Source organism: Dendroctonus ponderosae, unplaced genomic scaffold (assembly GCF_020466585.1).
Source record: "Dendroctonus ponderosae isolate FM_Combo_2020 unplaced genomic scaffold, Dpon_F_20191213v2 Dpon_F_20191213_3, whole genome shotgun sequence".
In the NCBI taxonomy this organism is placed as follows: domain Eukaryota; kingdom Metazoa; phylum Arthropoda; class Insecta; order Coleoptera; family Curculionidae; genus Dendroctonus; species Dendroctonus ponderosae.
In genome coordinates this window covers 5,451,919-5,476,353 of record NW_026018508.1, presented here as the reverse complement: position 1 = coordinate 5,476,353, position 24,435 = coordinate 5,451,919, and the positions used below count along the sequence as shown (strand labels likewise).

At 31.1% G+C, this 24,435-nt stretch overlaps 1 protein-coding gene and 1 long non-coding RNA gene across 4 annotated transcripts in view; one reads left to right on the top strand and one right to left on the bottom strand.

The window, feature by feature from the left end:
* The window catches only part of LOC109540307 (adenylate cyclase type 6), a 232,004-nt gene that overhangs the window by 4,731 nt on the left and 202,838 nt on the right, over window positions 1–24,435 (bottom strand). For both annotated transcript variants that reach the window (XM_048665026.1, XM_048665025.1), the window contains exons 16-26: window positions 22,012–22,153; window positions 20,603–20,697; window positions 19,975–20,134; window positions 19,109–19,206; window positions 18,518–18,608; window positions 18,129–18,245; window positions 15,313–15,444; window positions 14,736–14,911; window positions 9,571–9,704; window positions 7,738–7,847; window positions 1,090–1,309 (exon numbers count right to left, since the gene is read on the bottom strand). In XM_048665026.1, the coding sequence (XP_048520983.1) occupies window positions 1,090–1,309; window positions 7,738–7,847; window positions 9,571–9,704; window positions 14,736–14,911; window positions 15,313–15,444; window positions 18,129–18,245; window positions 18,518–18,608; window positions 19,109–19,206; window positions 19,975–20,134; window positions 20,603–20,697; window positions 22,012–22,153 (1,475 nt within the window). The remainder of the gene's footprint in view (window positions 1–1,089; window positions 1,310–7,737; window positions 7,848–9,570; window positions 9,705–14,735; window positions 14,912–15,312; window positions 15,445–18,128; window positions 18,246–18,517; window positions 18,609–19,108; window positions 19,207–19,974; window positions 20,135–20,602; window positions 20,698–22,011; window positions 22,154–24,435) is intronic.
* Window positions 1–24,435, top strand: part of LOC125503896 — a 309,807-nt gene that overhangs the window by 83,553 nt on the left and 201,819 nt on the right. The gene's annotated exons all lie outside the window — the stretch shown is intronic.

Genomic DNA, 24,435 nt, shown 5'->3' with positions numbered 1-24,435 from the left:
TATATTTCTTTTTAAATGTTTATATTGGCATCAGAAGCAAATATAATTATTCGTTTTAAAGTATCAACTACATACAGAATCTGTAATCAATCTATGTAAATGACCCTACATTTTTTAACCCAATGGGAAATGACAACATTATATCATAAATGAATAAAATAAGTTTATCTAAATCTGGTAAAGGACTAATTTAAATATTTTAGTTTGCTTTTGTTTAGGAAATATACCAAAAACATTACTTCCCAGATACGACTTGTGCAAATGAAAAAAAAATCCAAAGATAACTTCTTGTAAGTACCTACTTCTACTTTTCCTCTAATTTTTAACGTTAAATTATGTTCGAAGTACCTACTCCTAATGACGAAAAAAGACTTTTGGGATCTATTGAAAGTTTTGTTAATTCGCAGAAAACTCAGCAACTTTCAAAATATAATTATAATTTTAGTTTGTAGCTCAAGTTCGCAACTGCCAGTAGGAAATAATTTAATTGATAAAGCAAAGACTTGAAATAGAAGTCTAGAATGTCTGAACAGGAAATATAAAGTGCTAACTGGAAATTTGATAGTTTACTTTCAACATCAAAATCTTTTCCGCATTGAAATTCAATTACCGTTAGCGGAATAGTCGGATACGTCGTCATAAGATAACTAGAATAAAATTTTCCAATTCGAAAGTTACTTTKGAAGAAGCGCTAAATTGAAATTACCGTCAATTTAGATTGTTTCCATTTCTTTTAAGTTTATGCGTTGGTCGWTTATTGTCTGAAAAGACGGCCCCAAAATTTACGYCTAYCACATTTGCTAATATACACGGTTYTCYATTWAAAAAGCCCCTCTTAAGGCAGTTTAGGATATTGGGTTTGATAGGCGAGTAGGCTAAAATTATCTTTTCACGACGTTTATCGTGCATAGCTCTGTTTATCATTTATTAACTTCTTATTTATCAAACTATGTATTTGTTTCCGGATCTTAGGAAATTAATTTTGAAAAGCGTGATTTTTAACAGTTGCATTTTCTATAGAAGTTATCAATAGYAWYAWTTTTTTGTWTGCTTAASGTTTAGWCGKGCRTTTATTTGTYSGTAAATTACCTGAAGCCGCCATATACGTYGCTCCCGTACTTTTGATCTTTTCGATGTATCTAAATTGATCTTCAGACAAGATTTCATCAAAATCGGCAATGATTTCGTTTAAAAGCCTCAAGCACTCCACTCCTTCGTTGTTTCCTTCCAGCTCCACGTAGAACTCAGAAAAGTTAGGAATTGAAGCAAACATGATGCACACAAAGTCGCACTGTTCATGGTACAGCTCCTGAAAATTGAAAACGAAATACAAATTCAGTGAACAACATATTTTTTCAACCTAAGAAACACAACAGGGATTTATTTGCCTGACTTCCATGTGCATGTTATTTTTATTTTCCGTCGTATTTAGTATTTCGGCCCAAATTGAATATTGTAATGTTTTTTTTTTATGAAATCGGTTTGTATATATTTATGTAAATGCACATTCAGCGCCTCCATTTAAAATTCGGTTGCCCTTTTTCCTTTACATATATGGCTGTTTCCAAAATAATGGAAATTTCACCAATACAACAATTTTCCTCTCAATCTTTACTCGAAATAATGCAATATTAACATGCTATGCTTTTAATATGGAGCAACATCTTGTAATAAAATATTATTAGAGTTTCCTTATAATACAATACATAGCAGTGTGGGTTTCTCTTTGAGAAAGGCGATGCATGTGATGGGAAATGCATTCCACATGCCATTGCCTGCTATGCAGCTCAATTTTCGAAATGTTGAAATTCTCTAGAAATTACTCGATTCTGCTACATTTCCAGCCACGTAAATATAAGTAGACAAACAAGATGATATGAAAAGATTTACAATGGGTTGTTGACAATGTATCTGAGGTAAGTCGTCGCTATTTCTTGAACAGTCACTTAAAGACTAGATACATTTAAAAAAATATTTTAAATAGTTGATAAATTACACACAACATTTGATACTTTTTTCGTTGTACCTTATATCATGGATTATAGAATCTTTTGCGTGGCAAATATAACCTATCCGAAAAAAAAAGGATTTGATTTCACTCTCAGCACTTTTATGTTAAGCAAAACACATGAACTTTGGAGACTTCAAATCAATCAATCAAACATCAAACACATGTTTTTGCAAAAAGAAAATGATGATGACGCAAATATTCTAGAAAGCTGTTTGAAAATTTTGACGAACCGCAAAAGGCGATTTTATGTATAAAATCAATATCCGTTAAAATTTAAATCATGTAAGAACCAATTTAACTCAATTCAAGAATAGGATTTTTGTTGGATTTTAGTAGATTGAAAAGGTAGGCACATAAAAAACTCAAATCGGATCAGTTCTGGAGAACCGGGTAAAAGTACATTTCCTGTGAGAATCATTAAAATGGAATAATGAGTTTTTAATAAAACGATTCTTTTTAAAAGATTAGTGTACATTTTTATATGTTTCATGAATATTCTGGCGCTGTTTTGATTATAAAATAAGCTGAATATTGCTCCATACGTTTCCAGAAAGCACAAATCTTATAAATCTATTACCAAGTGTGTCTTCAATGTTTAAATGTTTCTTTACTCGTATTAAGATTTTATTAAATCACTTCTTTAAGTGTTAATTTACTTTAAAGTTAAGTTTCCCATCGTAGACATCATTTCATTGGTATTTGGATATTATTTCTTTGGGTATTAATTTTTTCTTGCAAAAATATTTATCAAAGCAGAAAAAAATCTGTAGGGGAAAAACAATTGTATTAAATATATTTGGAATACAGGATCTATTGGACCTATCAAATTTTACACTCTTTTGGCAGAGAAAGAATATGGTTTATTATAATAAAAAAATGTCTCAAACATCTAAATCTCCAAACTAGTAATAAATCGGACATTTTACGCAGAAATTGGTGACACAGACGCGTGGCCGGAGAAAATAAACCCAACTTTTTAATAGCTGTGATTTGCGTGAATTAAAAAACTTTATTTCCGGCCGTATAGTTGAGCTAAAGAAATGCCATTATTTATAGTTCACGTTAATTATCAAACTTCTGCCATTTTGCATGCTGCATGCTGCAACATTTTGAATTCAATTCTTTATTTTGCGTTATTTTTCTTCGTAAAACGTGTATAAACAGGCACATGTCGATTCCTCACACGAAAAAATGGTGTTTAATCTAATGCAAATCATAAATAGTAAGAACGATACAACCAAAACATTTTCCAATTATAAAATATTGATCATCTACAAGTTGTTTCAGATCGGTTTTTCATCGCTCGTCACTTTCATGTTGCCAGTACAATACGCATATCATACAGCTAAATGTTTATCTAAAGGTTTGTTTATGTCTGAATATAAAAACTCAAAGAAAAAAAAACCAGTTATCAGGTCCGAATCGAATCCAGTCGCCAAATGATAGTGAGTGGTTAATGTGGTGATCATCCCGAACATTCCAGTGCTTTTAGTGAATTAACTTTGCAGGCGTAGTGGGAAATGCTGACTTTAGAATTCCCCATCTTTCAGGGAGTTTGAGGTACGTTAATTGAAACCTACAAACATTTTAAAAATGATAGAAAATGATTTCAGGAACGATAGACTTAAACGTATTTTTTTTGCAGGTATTTAGGCGCATTGACTGGAAAATATCGGTAATTATATCGTTATGTTACATTGATTTTGCTGTTAGTAGATTTACTGAATTTTACCTAGCGCTTAGGTGACTATTTATTTTGCTTGCAAGGCTTTCAAATAAAAGCAGGGCGAAGAAACTGTCGATTGTTATAATGTATGTCTGTCTATGCCTCATGATTAAGGCCCTACAAAGACAGGGATATTTTCAAGTCGAGGAAAAAATATGAAAATTGCAATAAGTGTAAAGTAAAAGCCAAATGTTCTTCAAGCTAGTGCTCTGTGGGTTGAAAACGAAAGGTTTACGAGACTATTTTTCGTTTAAAGTGTTTTACGCTTAAATTACACAAATGTTAATACTCTTGAATATAGACATTAAATTATGAAACATCCTGTACATACTGGAAATTTACTTATTTTTTTAATCGCAATAGTTGCAACTCCGCACCCGCCATTTGACACATTCAATAATATAATCTTATCAGTCTAAAATCACTAGATATAATTTCCTTTTTCTATGTTAAGAAATTTACTTTAAACCCTTTGTTAAATATTGTTCACGAAACTGGTTAGTTTTTACGGCTTTTACGTCGTGGTAGAAGATAATTTCTTCGTAATGTTTCACAAGCGCGAGTGGCTTGCATTTTCAGAGGTGTTACGGCTTGAAAGCCCACCAGTCCACAGTAAGCTCTGAAGATGTACGCCACTCGTACTTGCGAAACGTCAGGAAGAAGTTATAATTCACAGCCGCTTAAAAGCTCAAAAAACTCACCAGTTTCAATATGGCTATTGTACATCAAAACTGCTTCACGTTTAAATTGTTAATATTTACAATCAGCGGTGCGAAGCAGAGACAAGTCTCAACAAGTCGGCCAAATGAAATTCAGATAAGTGAACCCTTAAAAAATTAATTAATTCAAATTTTCAAAATAACACGTTTAACCGATTTCCGCAATTGTAAATTGGGGAATATGAAATTGGTGCATTATTATAGCAAAACGTATTTTGCTTAAACACAAATATAATAACAACAAATAAAAGTCGAAGAAGCGCCATTCTTTATATGTTAGCGTAGTTCAGATCGTCAAGAGCTGAGTTGTGAGGTCTCAAAGTTAACATATTTTTATTACAAAAATACAGCGATTTGTGGCACATTTAGTCAAATTATCATGCATTAATACTGAATGTATGTACCAATCACATAATGTATTAATAGTTAGTTAGTTAGCATAAGACCAAGTAATTTAAACACGGTAAGTATATCTATTTCACCATGTTGTTAGAAAGCCAAAGTCACTTTTATGCGATACATAGCCTGAGCTAACTGAAGGATATTCTTGTTGGACATCGACAGACTGAACGATTTTATTCAGTGCTTGAAATCCGAACCTCGTACTATACTCTCAACTTTTTCGCACAAAAATAGGAATTTAAATAACAAAAACACACATATTTATTTCCGCAAAAATGAGATGCTTATTATAAAACGAATTTAACTTTTTCAATTAACCCGTTATGAAAATAAATAATTATTTATTAAATGTACAACTTTACTGAGTGCATTATCAAATATGTTTAGACATTGAAAATCGGGTTAATTAATTTAATTCTATTATCCTCAATAAAACAGATGTCAATTAGCTAATTGCATTGGTGCAAAAGATTGACAACATGCGAATATGAGCATTAAATACTAATAATAATAATGCAATTAAATAGTAATTGGTTGCGGCTTTCATTCGTCTATGAAATGCGTACTATAACTGATTAATATCCGATCTTATTACATTAACAACAGTTGATTTTGACACATTTCGGTGCCTAATTATAATTATTTGTATTTTAGCTATTGAGACTTAAGACTATTGAGCTATTGACAGAAAGTATTGCTAATTAACTGTGTCAATAGATTCTCTGCCATACTATATATAAATTCTCTCAAATCCATACTATAGGAAATTAAATATTTTTAAATTTCTCGAGAAAATGTTAATAATATTTTACATAAAATCTTTGATTTTTTCCATCCTCCGTTTTAATACACTAATTTGAAAGACCGATCAATTTGCAATACAGACGAGTACATTTTCTGTGGGTTACATAACAATTTCTTTTAGAAAAACATGCTTTTTAAAATTTTAGATATGTTCTTTAAAAAAACAGTATTTTCCTCGTGTTCATTTCCATTATTAGTAAGGAAATAAAAAGCTTCAAAAAGGAAAGAAATAAAATAAGCATTCAAACTGGGCACCATTGCCCATTGCATTGAACTTTAAAATTTCTTAGTACCATTTGCCTTATGATAATAAATGAGTAAAAAGGCCATCAAGGAAATTATCCGTAACCAAAACAAAAAAATACAATTAAAGTCTATCAACTGCAACAGTCTAGTGGTCTACTCTTTAACAGAAGAAAATAGAAAAATAAAAAAATTATCGTTTTATAAAGGAAATATTGAAATCAGAAGAAACGTTGTTTACTAAAGAACATTATGTATTATGGATCTTATCGGAAATTAAATCGTCCAATATGCAGAAATACTCGATCTTTAAATTAAGTTTGACGCAWCCGAGAATTAAAAAAAAAAATCAACTGCATAGAGTTTACTTGATATGTTTCATTCTTTACGTTCCCACTGTATATATAGGGTGTCGCAAGAGGATACTGCGATWTTCTTTGCATCAAAAGAARACGATCTGACCTAACTCTTMAAAAAAATTATCTTTTGTGAAATATCGGGAGAATGGTACGATGTATTTTGGTGAAACTCGCTGTGAATTTGTTCCTATGTAAGACTCAYATTTTGAKGTAACAATTGGGTTCATCCGTTTTSGACAAATAGTGGAATTCTTGAGAGTCGTGGTACAAAAACTAYCAGAACTTTTTATTTGGTGGATGAAAWCAACTCATGTTTTTTTGGTTGATGCACTAATCATTTATTCACAATTTCTGCTCTTTGTAAAATCTTGAAGTATTCATAGTTTTTGCAAAAAAAATTGCTATTGCTTTTTTGSCYGTTAACAATGTTAGACATTGAATYGTTAATCAATCTCACAAATTCGATTYGAATRACCTTTTCTAATGAAGAAGTGACMGACATGGTCAAAGTATTAGGGTTTTGGRAAGACAACTTCCGTGAAATCGTACGCGTTTAACGGCGCGTATTTGCAGTTAATGTCTAACGGATAAAATCGATTGTTTTATCAAAATATGAATCTTACATAAGAACCATTTCACAGCGAGTTTTATCAAAATACATGGTACCATTCTCCCAATATTTCGAAAAAGATGAATTTTTTGAAGAACTTTGACCATCAATAGCAGAGGAGCCAGACATTTTTTGTTAATAAAAGTTAGGTGAGATCGTYTTCTTTCTRATYMAWKAATWTCRCAKTACCCWTTTGACAATGTGCTTACGGGGCAMCCTKTAGATWCAAACATTCTCTACAATGTCCSTTATTTCTCCAGCAAATTTGTSCAATATTATAAGTCTTTATTAAGTATTCTTTAAGGAAATAAAACGTGTTAATTTTTTGTACTACTTTTAATTGTTTGCATTTAGTATATTTCTCATAAATTTGTTATCAACACAAATACAAGAAAATAAAACTTATCAGTCTTTCAAAGAGTCACATGGCACTTTAAATAGCGGATTATTGCATTTTTTGTTTAGTTGCATGTTTAAATCAAAGTAGTTTACAATATCATGGCTACCCTATCAACATGAAGATGATTTTTAAAACATTATTATTTTTTAAGAATTTCATGTCTTGTTACTCACAAAAGTATGACACTCAATGTTAATATGTATTTAATATTTTTTTTTGCACAAATACCATCTGTTTTGTGATAATTTCATTTTGTGCGATTAGAACATTAATCCGTGGTGAATTGCCACCGAAACGTTCTTTTGTTAAGAGTCAAATTCGGGCTTGGAAGTCGCATCAAAAACACCTCGCTTACTGTTAAAATATACTATACATGCCTAAGAATACTAGATAGATGCTCGTAAACACAATAAGAGGCATTATAATGCATTTCAGGTACATGTAGAATACAAAATCAACTTACATCATTATTTTTCTCCGTGTTCAGGAAATGCTCCGCAACGTGCACTGGTAATATATTAGCTAACAGCTTTCTGTTATAAGCTTCCAAGTGTTCCATATCTTCTTTTTCCTCTGTAAAGCAGATATTTTATTAAACGCCAGTAAGAGCATTTTTCAAATTACGCTTTACTTTAACTCAGAAAATTGTATAGTATCAGCCTAATATTGGCAAATAACCAATGAAATACCTGTTTTCAGATTGGCTGCAGAAAATGAAATGAAAATATGCAAAATGAATCTTGATTAAATAGAGCACATTTTTCAATTAATTTTTTGATGTTTTAGTAAGATTTTCGGCAAAACTAGAAATTATTTTTAATAATAAGCTAGCGTCGGACAATGAGCGACTTTGCATGTCTGTTGCATTAAATGAATGGACCCATTGATAGAAAATTTAAGCTATCAACATGGACTAACATGGTTTTATACAAAAAGTGCATTCAATACACTGCAATGAATATACCGTTTCGAATTATATAAACTGGAGAAAATTAGATTATTTGATATGAAGGTGGTTTAATCCTTCGCTAAGATATTAGCACTTTGTGGAAATTTATTTATGATGTTTAATAGCATACGCAAACTGCACTGTAAAGTGAGGGAAGCATCATTTTTCCGAAGCAGAGCTCCGCTAGTTCCCGAGAAATTAAGCACGAAAATAAAAGGGCCACTTTTCCCATAATTTAGAACGGCTAATGATAGAATTTAAAAAGTTTAGAAGCCCTTTGAAGTGCTTTTCAAATTCAGCGAACGTAACAATTCCAATTTAAATGAAGGTTACGAAGAATTTTCGTTAAATCGCTTTTCCAGGTGAGAGATCCTCAGTATATTTTTCATACACATTTATGAAATTGAATATTGGCTTTTTTGAGTGACTTTAATGTCCTATTTGAATTATAGTGTACGTAAGTGCACTGTAAAATATTATTTTTATTTTGTAACTTAAACAAGCACGACCATTTTGTAAATAAAAAAATAAAATACGATAGGAAATAAAAATAATAAATAAAGATTTCATGGCGGAGAGACGCTATGAGAGAGAGAGCTACGTGACAAGCTACATTTCACATACACTTTTTTGCGCAGCAAATTTGAAAAGATGAGCTTGAGTAAAAATTAAATTTACAGTTTCTCGGGAGCCAGGCAAAGTGTTTTTCTTTATAACCTCTGAGTTTTTATAACAATTCGCGTTTTCCCCTAACTTGAATAATGAAAATTCATTTACTATTAACCACTTTGTAGGATAATTTCAATACTTTGAATAGTTTTTCGCTTTGTGGCTTTCAGCTCTGATTTCCACACAGTGGGACAGAGGTAGTTTTATTACGCTGTTTGTTCATAAAATAGAAAAAACTGCTGAATTCATGACGAGGATTAGAATTTTTCAAAATCAGCTCGATGTATGAATAAGTTTCAAACGTTGCTTTTTTCTCTGCTTCTATTAATAAACTCTTTCCAAAAACCTCTTCAAAAACCAATAGCCAATCTATGTTTTGACTTTGACTGACTTTAATAGTTTGGCTACCTTTGATATAAAAACTGAAAATTGAAGGAAACTTTTACCAAACTATTGTTAACGTCGGTTACAAACAAGAGTAGCAACTCAGACTGCATCTGAACTGCCGCAACATTTTAATTGTAATAAAATTGAGTCAATTATTTTTGGAGTGGAAAGTGTGACAATGGGATTATTCTTCACGCTGGCCGAGTCAGGAAAGTTTTCGGTTTATCTATCTGTTTTGCAAACAAGTAGAGAACAAAAGACAAGGCATGTTATTCTAGTGTAACTGATTACCTGTCGCTTGTAATTTCCACACAAAATCCAGCCGGTACGTGGCCTCGGTCTGTTGTCCATGAAGAATTAGCGCTATAACAAATCCAACTAGAATTACGATGTTGATGTAGTGATGGGTTAGCGTGTCATCCTCACTGAAACAACAAAGAACCCAAAATGAATGAGGGTTTAATTTTGCTGTTTTATTAATCATGTAATTTGTCTCCATTTTATAAAGCCACAGCACGATGAAATGCTATGAAAGTTGATTCTTAATTTGGCAATGATTCAAAACCRATATTGATTCAGATAATAYTTARGTAATTATAATTGCTTGGATTTCATTGAAACCTAGTTGCAGGTCATTCAGGCAGGCAGTTGCATTTATTGCCTTTCAACAATTATTTGAAAACATGAAAATGTTGTAAAGGAAACAGATGGATTTTACKTAAGWAAAGTTGAGTTAACAGTAAGACAGGAACGCTCGGTTAGAAGAAAGGTTAAACTTTCATTTAGTTAAAATTTAATTTTTTTGCAAATTGCAAAATAAACAATTATACGACCTAATAAAGAATAAGCAGATAATTGATTACATTTAATGTGTTTCCAGTGGTTTTCAAATAATATAATTTTGGCTCACACACTTAAAAAAGATTGAACTAAGGGTTCACTTCATTTAAACAAATAGCAAACTGGAATATGGAATTAACAAACATCTGATTTTATTTACTAAATTTGTTTTAAAGAAAGCGTATAAGAAATGAGTGGTTTTGTTGACAACTGTAAACATTCATTTTGCATATTGGACTAATTAAAGATTCTACATTTGCATAAGTTTTTGCCATTCTAATATGAAAAACTTTTCAGAAAATACGGAAAACATGCCTAATGTCTTACTTTTGATTTAAACTGCTCCAAGAACACGTAAAATTTCATAAAATTTAAACATTTTTAGAAGATCTGCATATTCACTTTTAAAAGATTACAACTTACCCGACAAAACTAAATTGTTTTGCAACGTGATTTAATGCAAACCAATTTGGGAAATAAATTAAACTGCTGTTATTAGATTTTCCACATCATAAACGATAACAGCCAATATTCGTTTCGAATAATGTGGACAGATCAATTAAATGTCCATATTGGTTACACGTTTAATGCCAATGGCAATCACATAAAAAAATGTAAAATGTGAATTAACCCTAGAAATAAAAAAAGTTGAAAGTAGTTTTAGAAATCTGCAAACGGTTTTATGCATTCTTGTAAAACTGATAAAAGGAAAATATTGCAATTCGATTCTTTAAATGTTAACCCTAATAGAAATTGTTTATTGATGTATTTAATAAATAGGCTTGAAGTTGACTTTCCAACAAGTAGAAATGTGAAAGAATTTGTCCGAAGAATTGAACAGAATTATTTTTTCTTATACTTTTCATCTCTACTTAAACTTATGCTACTTGACTGAACTTGATACTTATCTACGTTCTTAAACCTGGACATAATTGAGCAATTATTAATAATCATTTCAATTCATTGTTATAAATTTAACATCTCTTTTAATAATAATAAAAATAATTGATGTAATTATTTTTTTAGTTTAATGTATTTTCCGGTTAGAAATTTCAATTTTCAAATACACAAAGTTTAAAACACGTAACAAGTAAAATTAGTTGCGACAAATGCAACTATGTAAATTATTTTTGAACATTACGAATACACTGTTTCACCTCACTTTTGTTCACAATAGCCATTTTTGGATGCTGATTTTTAATAATTTCGCAATAACACTCGCAATGTTTTCAATTAACATAGAAAATGACAGTCAGATTTTCCTTAGTACAGTTTTAAGAAGTTACTTCCGTAATTAAATAATTTTGAACGATTTTTATTTSAAATAAACATCAAGAAATATAAATTTTTTATTGTAGTGTTTAGCTCCATTAACCTTGTCAWTAAATTTAATAGTTAAGTTGAAGTTACATCTTCAAGAGCCAATATTTTTTCTATATTTTTTTTGCATTCTCTAAGTGAGCTCRAATGTCACTATAAAAACTTGGGAAAAGAAAAAAATGGGAAAAAAGTTTAACGCATCTGCTAATTCAATTACAAAACCAAATATAATTGGAAATGTACAAAATTGGCTTTATATAAAACAGCTTGCTAAATAAGTAATTTTATCATAATCTAATTTGCTCCGAATTTGTTCTCCAGATAAGTAAGGGGATTTTTTTCGGCGAAAATGTTAGACATTCTTTAATCCCGGAAGGCTTACGATATTAATTAAAGCATCAGAATCGTAAAGGAACTCTAATTTTTCTTTAATAAATCAGCGAATCCTTTAATGTTAGACCTTATTTTACTATTTTTTATCCTTTCTTGTGCAGYTGCCCCGAACCAAATCGCGYATTACGGCTCTGATACATCTGTGGCAAATATATTACTCAAGATTAGAATTGGCGGTTTGCGCAAAACAACTAAAGCCAAAACGCCAAGTTCAATTCAATATCCGGCTAGCAAAATTTAGGATTGTTCAATTACGAAACCACTGAATCCCGAAATAACGACTTTTTCAATTCGTTTATCGAAAATTTACGACCAGGAACTTTGATGCGTGAATATTTCAAAATCGATGTTTGATTTTGAAACACGTTGAAAGTTTTGTATGTTAACAAATTCGTTTTTGTTTTCAAATTTGTTTGTTTTCTTTTATTATTTGTGAAGTAGAAACGTTTGTACCAAAACACCTTACACATTAAGCTGAAAGTATATTTTTACTTTTAGACGATTTACTTCTTAAAATAATTTTGAAATATAGAAACATAAAACAACAAATTTAATTGATGTATATCTTGGTTTGCTTGTTTTTTTATTGTTGGTTGTTTCGTACATACAGGAAATTGAGTCTCAAAGGTGCGACTCACGCAAAGTTCCGAAAATTTGTTAACTTTTGAAAAAATTCTATGATTCAGTTAGAAAATACCAACACATGACACACTCTATCACGATAATAAACGTGTGAGTCTATAAAAAAATTAGTGGAAACAATTTTAATAGAGTTAATTAAAGATTGTTCACCTCACAAAATATTTAATTAGACAATGTAAAAGTTATCTTTCTCAAGACAAATTGATCTTATTATATCAATATCTAATTAGTACATTTAAAGCAGCATAGCTCTTTCTAATTTAATTTAAAAATGATTATTATTTAGTAACTTTATGAACCGTCTTTGCCTTTAATATTTGCCAAAAAAAGTGGCAACCGACTAAACAATACAAAAGAATGACCTAAAGTTGAACTAAAACGGTTTTCCAATTGAAAAGCCATAGCTTTACGTTTAAATCTCATGAAAACACATTAAGGTGAATCCATAAACTGGATGTTTTTTTCTTCTGAAAATAAATTTTTTATGTCGGTAATAATTCAGCAAGTCATTTATTTTACGTGGTCTATTACCCTAAAGGTATTATGCCCTTCCAAGTCTGTAGCCGATGCGAATATAAAAATATTTATAAGATTGTAGGCGCTTTAAGCAAAAGCTTTATAAAATAAAACTGGATTTGCCAAAAAATTCGTTGATATCATCTTTTTACGACCTAAGCTTTGAGTAAATAAATCCATTAGCTTGGGTCTGGCTGCTTTAGAGAATCGCAATAAATTCTAATTAACAGAAGGTATTAATAGTTGTGCTTAAATTTGTCGTTGATAATGATTGTGAAATATTGTTTTGCGTCCTAAGCATATAATAATAATAAGAGCCGGTCGAACAGCATATGTTTTGTAATGTTTAGGATACTTTTAATAAAAACATGTGAATTACTAAGTGAAAAAGCGGCAACAAACAAGCACTGCAACAAACACATAACAAATATAAAGTGACAACAGAAATTTATAATGAAAACACATACACAAGTAGGCAAGAACTTTTTTCTTTTGAGAGCAGTTCGGTTTACTAACTATCCATAAAAAATAATATAATGTCGCAAGTACTGCCACAACACACCTTTATAAATTGCTGCATGTTTAATAAATTATAGACTTCGCTTCATGTGCTTAACGGTAGCGGACGACGGAATACGTTGGCTTTTCTTCTATTGAATTTTATATTACTGTCTAATGACTCTTTCAGGGAACATTGATAATGTTCTGCAATCTAAAATCAGACCCCGTTTAAAATGTTTTGCATTTATGAAGTCAATGTTAATTATTAAAATATTTCATTCTGAGACTCCAGCGGCTCCGATCGAATCGATGCGTCTATTTATGAAAACGAAATCTGATGGGTTGGTCAAAACAATGACTTCTATCTGCTACCATCTCAATTGTAAAATTGTCTTTCGAATGCCGTAAGAAGATTTTCTCGACATATTAAGTATTTTAGTCAGTTAGAAATAAAAAGGAACAAAAAAGTTTAGGGTTTTGTAAACATCATATTTAATTTTCGAATGTTTATGTACAGCGTTTATGTAACCGAGGGTTAACCTCTAACGTCTCGGTTTAATTTTGGTTGGAGAAAATGTATATTTTTGTACTGGTTTTTTGTATATTTAATTTTAAAAGAAATTATAAATAGAACATTGTTGAAACAGATCTATCAACCTCAAGCAGTTGTACTTTTTTTTATTGGAATACTCTAGCCATCTAATTCTTATTCAAAATAAGATGGAAATTTTCTCAAGCAGGTAATATTAAGATAATCTGAAACATGCGCTAACAATTTGCGTCGGGTCCAACAGGAAATAGCTCAAGCAGTATAGTATGACATTTTGCTGATTCCGGTATGTTTGTTCCAGAGAGAAAATTAGTTATTATATTATGCAATATTCGATATCCGATTTCAGGATTTAACTATCTGAATCCATTCATCCAATTGATGAACTAATTTGAATTTCATAATCAGACCGCGTTGTTATTGTCAGATTGTTTCGGCAATTGGTTTATTGCTGAAGGAAATTCGTATGTGAGATGGGAATTGACGAATTATCGAATCAAACAATTGTACCATGTTTAGCATTATTAAAATTAGTTTAATTCGAGCATGAACAGTACGAATTGGTTAGACTTTGTAGTATGTATTCACTACTTAAATGTATTAATATATTTTTGATGAATTCTATGAAAACGAAATTACAAATTTACAAAAATTATAGTTCATAACGCTTGATAATATTTAAATGATCACTTACCTATATTTATAAACACAAGCGGTTTTGTAGATTAAATCAATCTTCTTGGAGTATGTAACATAAACAGCCAGGAATCCAGCCATGGCACCAAGTAGAATAATCATCTTTACTAACGAAATTAGTATTTGGTATACAGCACAAGCTATCATGGAGATTAGTACCAAAAGCAGAAGATTCTGTAATCAATAAAATCTGAATTAGTCATTAAAATGATTGACAAGAAGTCAAATTCTCACAAGAACATTAAAAATGGTAATTCTCGCCAATGTGCAAGCTAGTCAGGAAAAAGTTCCTAATCAAATTTATTCTCGAGCACTTAAAAACTCTCCTCATTTAAATAAGTAATTTGTCGAGTTTTGCAACGTTTATTTCTACACTTAATACAGCTGAACTGCTGATGTGAATTTGAAATTCATTTTATTACTATAAATTGACATGAAAATCAGGAATTTAGATAAAAAACTTAACGTATATTGCGAGTCATGCTCCATCCTTCTCTCTTTCTCTCTAACTTTTGAGAAACACGTTTTTATACTAGGTTTTACTTAAACTTAATTTTTACTAGAATTATACTTACATCAACTAAATAATAAGGTTTACAATCTTTGCTGCCAACTCCATTAGTTGCCTCAAAGTTCAATAAAAAATCTGTACAGTTACTCTCTATCATAGTGGCGTTTACACACTGAATTTCTTCTGGTAACGTCAGCTATAAAACAATAAATCAAATTACACTCGGCTCTCAGCGTTTATACACGATTTATGCTTATTTGAAGAAATGTTTAGACAAAATGTAGAATGTTGAACATTGCAACGGTTAAATATTACAAAGGGTAGTTTTGGCATTGCGCAGAACTTTGTCGTCTGATTTATAACTCCAGAATACTGGAAATATCTCATAAATCGGCCCCATCCAATTTCCATAAATTTTCCTTTTTATGTGTCTGATTTTATTCAGGATTTAATGGTGAGATTCACAGTTTTTCAGGAATTGTCAAATATTAATTTTTTTGTTGAGTTCCTCTCGTTATTATGCGAAAAACGCTTTGGCCAACGCCAATAAAATTTTTACAGCTTTAAGATGATCTCATGGGTTTAAAATATCGGGGGTTCATTCAGTAATTTCAGCAGTTAACTCAATATAATTTTCGTGGTAACTATTCGGATAAGCCGACTTTGGAAGTTTTTATACTTCAAGTAACAGGGGAGTTTACGAGATGTTCTGAAGATTCTTTTTTGAATATCGAAGTGAAAGAAAAACGGAAAATAACATGGACCGCAATAATGTTTATACAATTCCAGAGTAAATCATTAAAAATTTAGAAATAAATCCACGATGGAAATTTGTACTTAATTTAATCGAAATTGACACTTAAAATTTGACGAATCGGCTGAGATCATTTTATACCTATATTTTTTTCGAATCCAATATAGTTGATTTTTTGCCTAATACTATTTTTGGTAGGCAAGTTTGTATTTGGCGAAAACAATTTATTTTCCTAAATTCTGAACGGTTTATGAAATATCGAGGATTTGAATTGACAAGCTCGCTCGTTCGGTTCTACGGATTGTTTATTTCTCCAGGATTGAAAGTATTTCGCAAATTTTCAGCCGTTCGGGTAATTTGATGCCTATTATCTTGCTTTTTCGAGAATCCGGCTACATATTGAATAAACTGTTAAATAACTCTCTGACATGAATGGGAGAGAATTAGAATCATTCCTCAGTAATTATAGAAACGCACATAAATATTAATATTGCTGGATGTTTTATAGCAGATTGTATTTTAACTTAACTGATTTTCTCTCTGGCAACGTTGAAACTAATTCCTTACGAAATGGAAGGACATTAATTAATTCATGTGTCAAATTTGCACCTTAATGAAGGAAAGAGAAGAGAACTAATAACGATTAACAAAATGAACAAGTTAATGCGGACAGGAACAAATAATACGGGCAATGTGATGAACAATGACTTTTGACTTGTTGCGAAATTTTTACTTAAAACACGTCCAATCGTATGTAAAAAACAATATTAAACTTTATACTTTTACATGAAAAATTAGCGTATGTAACAAAACAATATTAAACTTTATACTTTTACATGAAAAATTCCTATAAAGTACCAAATAGTTTATGATTTTAACACAAAAGTATTACAAATAAATTGTTTCCATATCCAAAAATATTTGCTTTTGTAGCGATATGTACAAATAATGAAGGATTCATTTCAATGCTTTTTACGTTTGCTGTTTCAACCGCAAGCAAATCGCATTTTTACCAAATAATTGCAATACTATCAAAGGCTAATTTAAGAGTGCACTTTGGTTAAAATAAGTGTTTAGTTTGAACATCAAAGGTGATTTGTTTCGAATGCATCGAAAACAATGGTAACTTTTCACTGTTCGTCTAAAATGATGGACAGTACCTATTTGGTTTTTCGATATTTCAATGAATTACTTTCGAACGGGGTAGGTATTATCACACTTTTTTAGTCTCTCTGTAGTAAGTAAAATACGAAACTTTAGGTACTTTATCTGAAAAGTTGAGGCGTTGAATCTTTCATTCACAATTTAGAAATTGAGGCACTGAAAATAGGCAATTCTTAAACATTCAAAATAAAAACAGCGCCACTTGGGAAAAGTAACAGTCGCTTCTGATAGATATTTTAGCGTATAAACCATTCAACTCGTATAAATTGCCGTGTTGAAGTTCATTTAGGAGATGATTTGATAAATTTAGGCTATTTTATGGCAATTTGTAAATCACTTTTTCAAAATTCAAGAAGTTTTTTACTATTGAATTCTACGCTGCATTCAGTAGAACAGTTGCAGAACAGTAGTTATGTGTTCTACGAAGAGGAAAATTTAAAAAAATATTTCATGAATATTGGAAACAATAATTAACTGACCTTGCCAGTAAATATGTAAAATAAATTTTACTTTTAAAACTGAAACTAAAAATAGATCTTTTAACTTTGCTCAGTTTCGTCTATGGCATAAAATTCCTATTTAAAAAAGCTTCTTACAAGTACCTAACTGACGCAAAAATTCGGAGAGCGGCCACCATATTTGAAACGATAATTTAATGAAAAAATCGGAGTTTTTAGAAAAGTTTATCTATATTTGTACTACTTGTTGTACTGCCCGTTTCACTGCCTAAGATTATGAACATTGTATGTCACCGATCCAAGAGTTTTTCAGTTCGCACAAAACCGATATTTCTTTGATAAAGAAACGTAAATATATAGAAAAGTGTTTTGGGGGCAGTATATTTAATTGATTTCATTCACTAGAAACTACAGACGTAATTTCTCGCGATTAAGTCCAGTCAATTTATTTTCCAAATTATTTAAGTTATGTTATGTTTTGTAATAGTTTAAATCAATACTTACACTTCGCAGCAAGACTAGAATATAAATGCATACAGCCATAAATACACAGAAAATTTGAGCGATATTTCTGTTTTTGTGGATCATCCTGGACAATGAAAACATTTTCTTCAGGAAATGCTGAAAAATACATAGGGATATAACGAAAGCGGAAGTCATGTTCTTGCCGAGCAGTGCAGACAGTTCGAATCATTCATATTGTCGCTCTTTTGATAGAATCGCACAGATAAAGTCAGCGGATGGACGTTAAAAACTGTCGTATCGAATTGAAAGTTAGGATGTTGAAAGCATATAGAAAAGATAATTTAAACCTTCAGCCGTCTAGAATTAACTCTAGTTTTTGAATAATTGGCAAAATTCGAAAAACGACGACTTTTTAAACTAATACTTACCCTAGCATTCACGTTATCCATGTAAACGACTATTGGAATAATTGTAAGAAATAATATTACAGGAACTGAATACAGCAGAGCAGTCTTGTTGCTGAAATAAACAGACTCTGTATTAAAATATTATTATTGCTGTTCCGGAGAATATTAGAATCCCTGTTCCGCTAACAACGAGAGTGTTTATTTTAGATTTCAATAGCGTGCCTGCTTCTCTATAGTTATCATAGTATGTTTCATTGTATTTTTCTATATGATACGGAGCATTCGAGATAAGTATTACCAACTGTCTACTTGGAAAAATACAATAAATGAAAGTAGCAAAATCATCTTTTCTTTAGCAAACTTTCGAAAATCACGTAACTTGTGAATTGCAGATATAAAATCAAACTAGCAGTCATGCATTTTCCGCTCGAATGTAAAACTAAACGACAAACTTCCGAAAGTTTTCAAATTTGAAAGCATTGCGCGCATAGATTTCCTGTACAAGAATGGAACTGTAATTTATGCCATCAAGTATCTGGCTGACGTTAATGGAATAAGTTTGCAAATAAGACCTAATAGTCGGAATATGTGAAAATATTGTCTAGGACTTACCTTTTAAATACTGTTACTTGCACTAAAATTATGGCAGCAAAGCAGAAGGTAGAACAAACGAAGTAAAGAGTCAGCATTCGATCCCGCTCCAATGCATACTAAAAAAGAAAAAAAATTTTTAGGGAATGGTTTTAATTTTCTGTTGAGCTTTTGAAAAATTTGGAAACATTTGGTTTGAGGCAATCAAACACTTTTTCCCACTTTCATCTAAGGCATATATCAGAAGAATGGAAAAAAGAAAATGGAAAATCAGCACTGTTTAAAACCAATCGTTTTATGTTCTGAAAAAATCAAAATTTCCAATACTTGGATGAAGCAATTAAAATTTTTATTGAAATAGTAATAAATAAAACAGTAAAAAATTGTGATATTTCCAAATTATTTTGAAAAATGTGCTTGCAGTTACTAAAAGCGGAATTTGCCTTTAAATTCCAACATTTTTTCTACAACTACTTGTAAAATTGTTACCGTAACAAAATTTGTTTTTATCCATTTATATATTTAAGATGTGCCTGCTATTCTTTCTTATGATAAAAAATTTATCTGAAAGCTTTTGTGGAGTTTATGGGCATTTTGAAGGCTGAATAATTTTTTTTAACAAATTCCTATCATCTGCAAGAAGACCGGCGTTCGATCGAGTAGTTACTATTAAATATAGAAATATTTTTTGTTGCTTAATATGAGATTGACTTTAAAAATTAAATGGCATCTACGGTTAACGTATCCAGATATAGTTTTCTTTTAACTTAGCTTAGTGTGCTATAAAAGGCAATTTGATTAGTTAATTAGCGTGTTAAAAGTTGACTTTTTAATGCGATTACAATATAATCGGGCGTGTGTCACATGTAATTAAAAGTATTACATACTTTTCTTTCCTTGTTAGGATCTCTAAAGTTTAACAGTAGTATTCTACAATGCTCCGTCCTTAGTCTATCAATGCTTCTGGCATCAATGGCTTTCATGAGGTACTCGTTCACTTCGTCTTCGGGATTTTTCTCTCTCGACTCTGTTGGTTCACTGAATGGTCTGTAACGAGAAATTTTTGATCATAAAATTACCATAATGAGTAGGTTCAGTAGCATGGCGTGTTTGCTTAGATGCAGTTTTAGAACTTAGAGCAGATACCAAAATGTTTGAAATAAAGGTGAACAAAGCTCACAGATCATTTATATTAAAAATACATATATACGGGGTGGCTTAGAGAACGAAATGGAAATACTTTGATGGTTTATGCAGAAAACAGAGAAAATAATAAAACTTCGATTTCTTAATTCATCTGCAGATAATCAAATTCAAATTTAAATGTTTTTATCAAATACATTTTTATCCATATGATATTCCGAAGTTTATTTTAACATTTAGTGCAATTTACAAAAATCACGCTTGTCTGATACTGATTTTAGTAAAACTACGTCAATGAATCCATCAACTTGATAAGAAAAAAAAGTGGCGTTTTTCAATTTCAATAGTAATTTCATGTTTAAAGACACTTACTTTGTGGAATGTCCGTGCTGCGCACCGTGGCCCATTATTCTCATTTCTTTGGCTACATTTCCGTTCATAGAATGGCTTTGATGAGGCACACCACCCTGAAGTTTAATAAATTTACTCTAATTAATCTTACTCACATTGGAAAAGCCGCTAAGTTTATTAAAGGAACAAAAGTAATGTATTTGCTCAGGAGTTCATCCATCGTCTGTATGAAATTATTTATTAATCAATATTTTCTATTTTATGAATAATTTATTAAGCAGAGAAGTTTCATTATCTTTATGTTAGCTCTTCAAACTGTTTTTAGTTCCAGGTGCTTCTCGCATTTAAAAAGATATATATTTAATTATTTGATTTATTAAATATTCTTCCAGATAAAGAAATTTCAAATTACTTCAACAAATTAATGTGTGCGATTGTATTGCAATATTAAGGAATCCAAGAGAAAAATTAAATTGCCCTCCTGACATAATAAATCGTCCAAATATAATATGTCGTCGGTTTAATTATGTAGACGTTCTTTGAGGAAATATATTTTGAAGCCGAATACTGCTCAATGTTGACATGCTTTAAATTAAATTTGCAAAAGGGGAGCCTCGATTCCAGTTAATAACAAGAAGCACGAAATAGCGAACGAATGCCAATTTTCTTTTTGAGCTATTTTGCAAATTGTAAAATTTGATGTAATTGATTCATGATAATTTTAACGGGGCAACGTTGTTCAAGCGGACATTTTTAATGAAAATTGCGCCGACGAGAAAACGAATAGCTAACATTAAAGAAAATATGCAGTGGTAATTCGGCTGATAGTAATTGAATCGAATAGAAAATTACGTTATGTAGCCTTTCGCATTTATTTAATATCAGATGAGTGGTACATATATAGAAATCACTTTTAATAGCACATCATTTTTATTCTGTCCAAACCTGTATTAAAGCAAGAACGTAGGTTTCACTTTTGATTTTATTTTTATGACCTGAGAACATTGTTAGTAAAAGAAAATACATCTAAAAGTCTCTGTTGAAAGACTACTGTGCTATTGAAAAGTTGAATCAGAATTTAAGTTAAAATTCAAATGTCCACATCTTCTACATTTATACATTAAAATGTATAGCAATGATTAAAATATGCGAAAAAAGTTAGATAAAGGCGGACTATGTATACACCGTTTGCACCCATTGTTTAGTCTTTCTTTCGATTTCAAATTTCAAACAGTGTTCTCAATTCCCCGAAATCACGACTTAAGCGTAAAGCCAAAATCGTGAAAACATTAGGTACTTAATTCCCGTTATCGATCAACACAATGCCGCCCCTCTTGAAAGTAATTTTATTAGATGCCATAATATCAGCGAGCAAAGCACAGTAAACGAATTATCTCTCCCTTAATTTCTCTTAATAATCTTATAATTACCCCTCGATAGGACTGCGCCACAATCAGGAACGTGTCGATGTTGTGGTCCTTAAGGTAAGAGTTTCTCTCGCCGCCGTGCCCTGGTTCCACCATATAATCATTCCCTAAGCACTTAAGGGTCTCCTTCGTTATGTGAACACGCCTGCAACAATTTGAGCATTAGGGGATGGATATTTAACGGAAAACGTTAATTTTTTAAGTTGCAAGTTAGGTTTTCCTATGGCGGTTGAATTTTTCAAATTATATACATATTTTTTAATGAAGTATTATTTTGATACAAGTCAAATTCGTAAAAATTCAATAATAAATCTAATGATTAATTAATAAATTGAAGAAATAGTTCCTCAGAAAACACTTTAGAGCCTATTAAAAGAGATGTGATTTTCCACCCATTCCTTGAAACTGGTGAGTTTTTCGGTTTTAAGCTGACGTCAATTAAAATTTCTTCCAAACATTTCGCAAACGAGTGGCTTGCGAAGCGTTAGAATTACTAATTCACCACGGAGGAAAAGCCTGAAAACTCGCAAGATAGTTTAGAGCTTGTTTGCGAATTATGGATAACGTTGAATAACATAAGCAAAAATTCTAAAAAATATAGCCGCGATTCAAAATAGTTTCGTGAGACGAAAGCTGCTCGTTATTTGCTTGTATACAGCAAATTGAGTTTATCGCGCATAAAAAAGCATCTTTTCAGAACGGTTTTTTTTTGCTGAAAACGCTGAATCACGTAACTTTATTAAAATTACGGTTGAGCTATTGGTGATAACATTAATCCATTATTTATAACCTTCATCCTTAGCTACCTCAACTTTCTTCTCAAATTGCACCCTAAGTCATCATGGTATTTTTATGCCACGGAATACAGTTTTTAAGAGCTTTTCTTATAGCCTCGCTATGACCTAGGCTGCCCTTTGAGGAAAAGGTAGCTAGGGATGAAGAATTGTAACTAAGGGATGATTGCAATCAGCAAAAGTTCAATAGCAATTTTAATGGCGTTACGAATTTCAGCGCTATTAGAAAAGTGCGGCTTTCAAAAAGATATAAATTTAATGAGGGAGACTTCAATAATCACGTATACTAAACTAGTTAAATTATCAGTGAATTCCGTTGAACAAGTTAAGAAAAATTTATCAGAACAAAAGCGCTAATTTGAAAATGTAGAAATTTAGCTCTATACAAATACGTCTTTAAAATGAATGGGCTCTAAATTAATTGGCATGTGAACTTATTTCGATATCGAATTGCAAACGGTAAGACGATGAATGTACAGAATAATTGCTAAAGTTTAAAAAATTAGAACTATATTCCAAATTTTTGAATTAAGTCCACACAATTTTGAACTGCAAGAAATAATTTCCTGATGGAATCGTGAATTCCTTATAAAGCCTATACAGGGCGCTCTAGTTTCCAGAACGGACATTTCAGGGAACGATAGAGAATCGAAAACCAATAAAGTATTCATTATTACGATATTCGAGAAACCCTTTGTTAAGCAAACACAGGGTGTTTAAGTTTAGCTTAAAAAATCTAATTTATTAATTATTGTCAAAAACTGCTATGGATATTTAGACTAATTTTTGCAGACGGTTGAGACTGCCAACGGGGGAGCACATTTTGCAATAAAAACTAAATTTTTTGTGTTATCAGTTGCACCAGTATTAAGACGTTAATGGATGATTTTTAAAGATACAATACTTTTTAGTTTTTCCCTTAGTAAAATGGAATCTTGTAAACACGTCGTATACAATTCTTGGTCGAATATGCCGTTAAGGCTGCCAAACAGGTGCAGATCGTGAACGGAATTGGGTTAACAACCACGTGGAAATAATGTTTTACATAATTTTAGACGAATTTGTGAAGAAGACGAATTTAGACGAATTGCCTTCGGGGTATTTGTGCACCTCATTGCAAGAAATTCTAATTAAATTAAATCGACACAAGCAATAAAAAATATCAGACCCAATTTCAATTTGGTAAAATCAGTGGCGACAACCAAAGGTTCAAAGGACATGGTAATCAATGAAAGGTTTTCCAGAGAAAAAAAGATAAATCGGGCCCAAAAATGTTTATCAATAAGATGATCATATACAGGGTTGCTCATTAGTGCGTCAAAGTGCGATATCTCAGTAAATATGAAGTTTACAAGAAAATTCGTCCAACGAAAGTTTTTCACGTTTAAAAGGTCCACATTCTAAAATTACTTTCCAATATACAGGGTGCATCATAAACGTGTGGTAGTTACCAACTCTGGTTTTTTAAGTGAAACCCCCCCTTTTTTTTGTTATTTTCAGATTGGCCGTTCAATTTTAATTTATGTTTGTTTCAACCGTTTTACCTGAAAAATTTACGATTTCCGAGTTATTCGTAAAAATGTGAAAGTTTTGACAGCTACTGGGTTCCACAGAAATCGATGCTGTACACTAC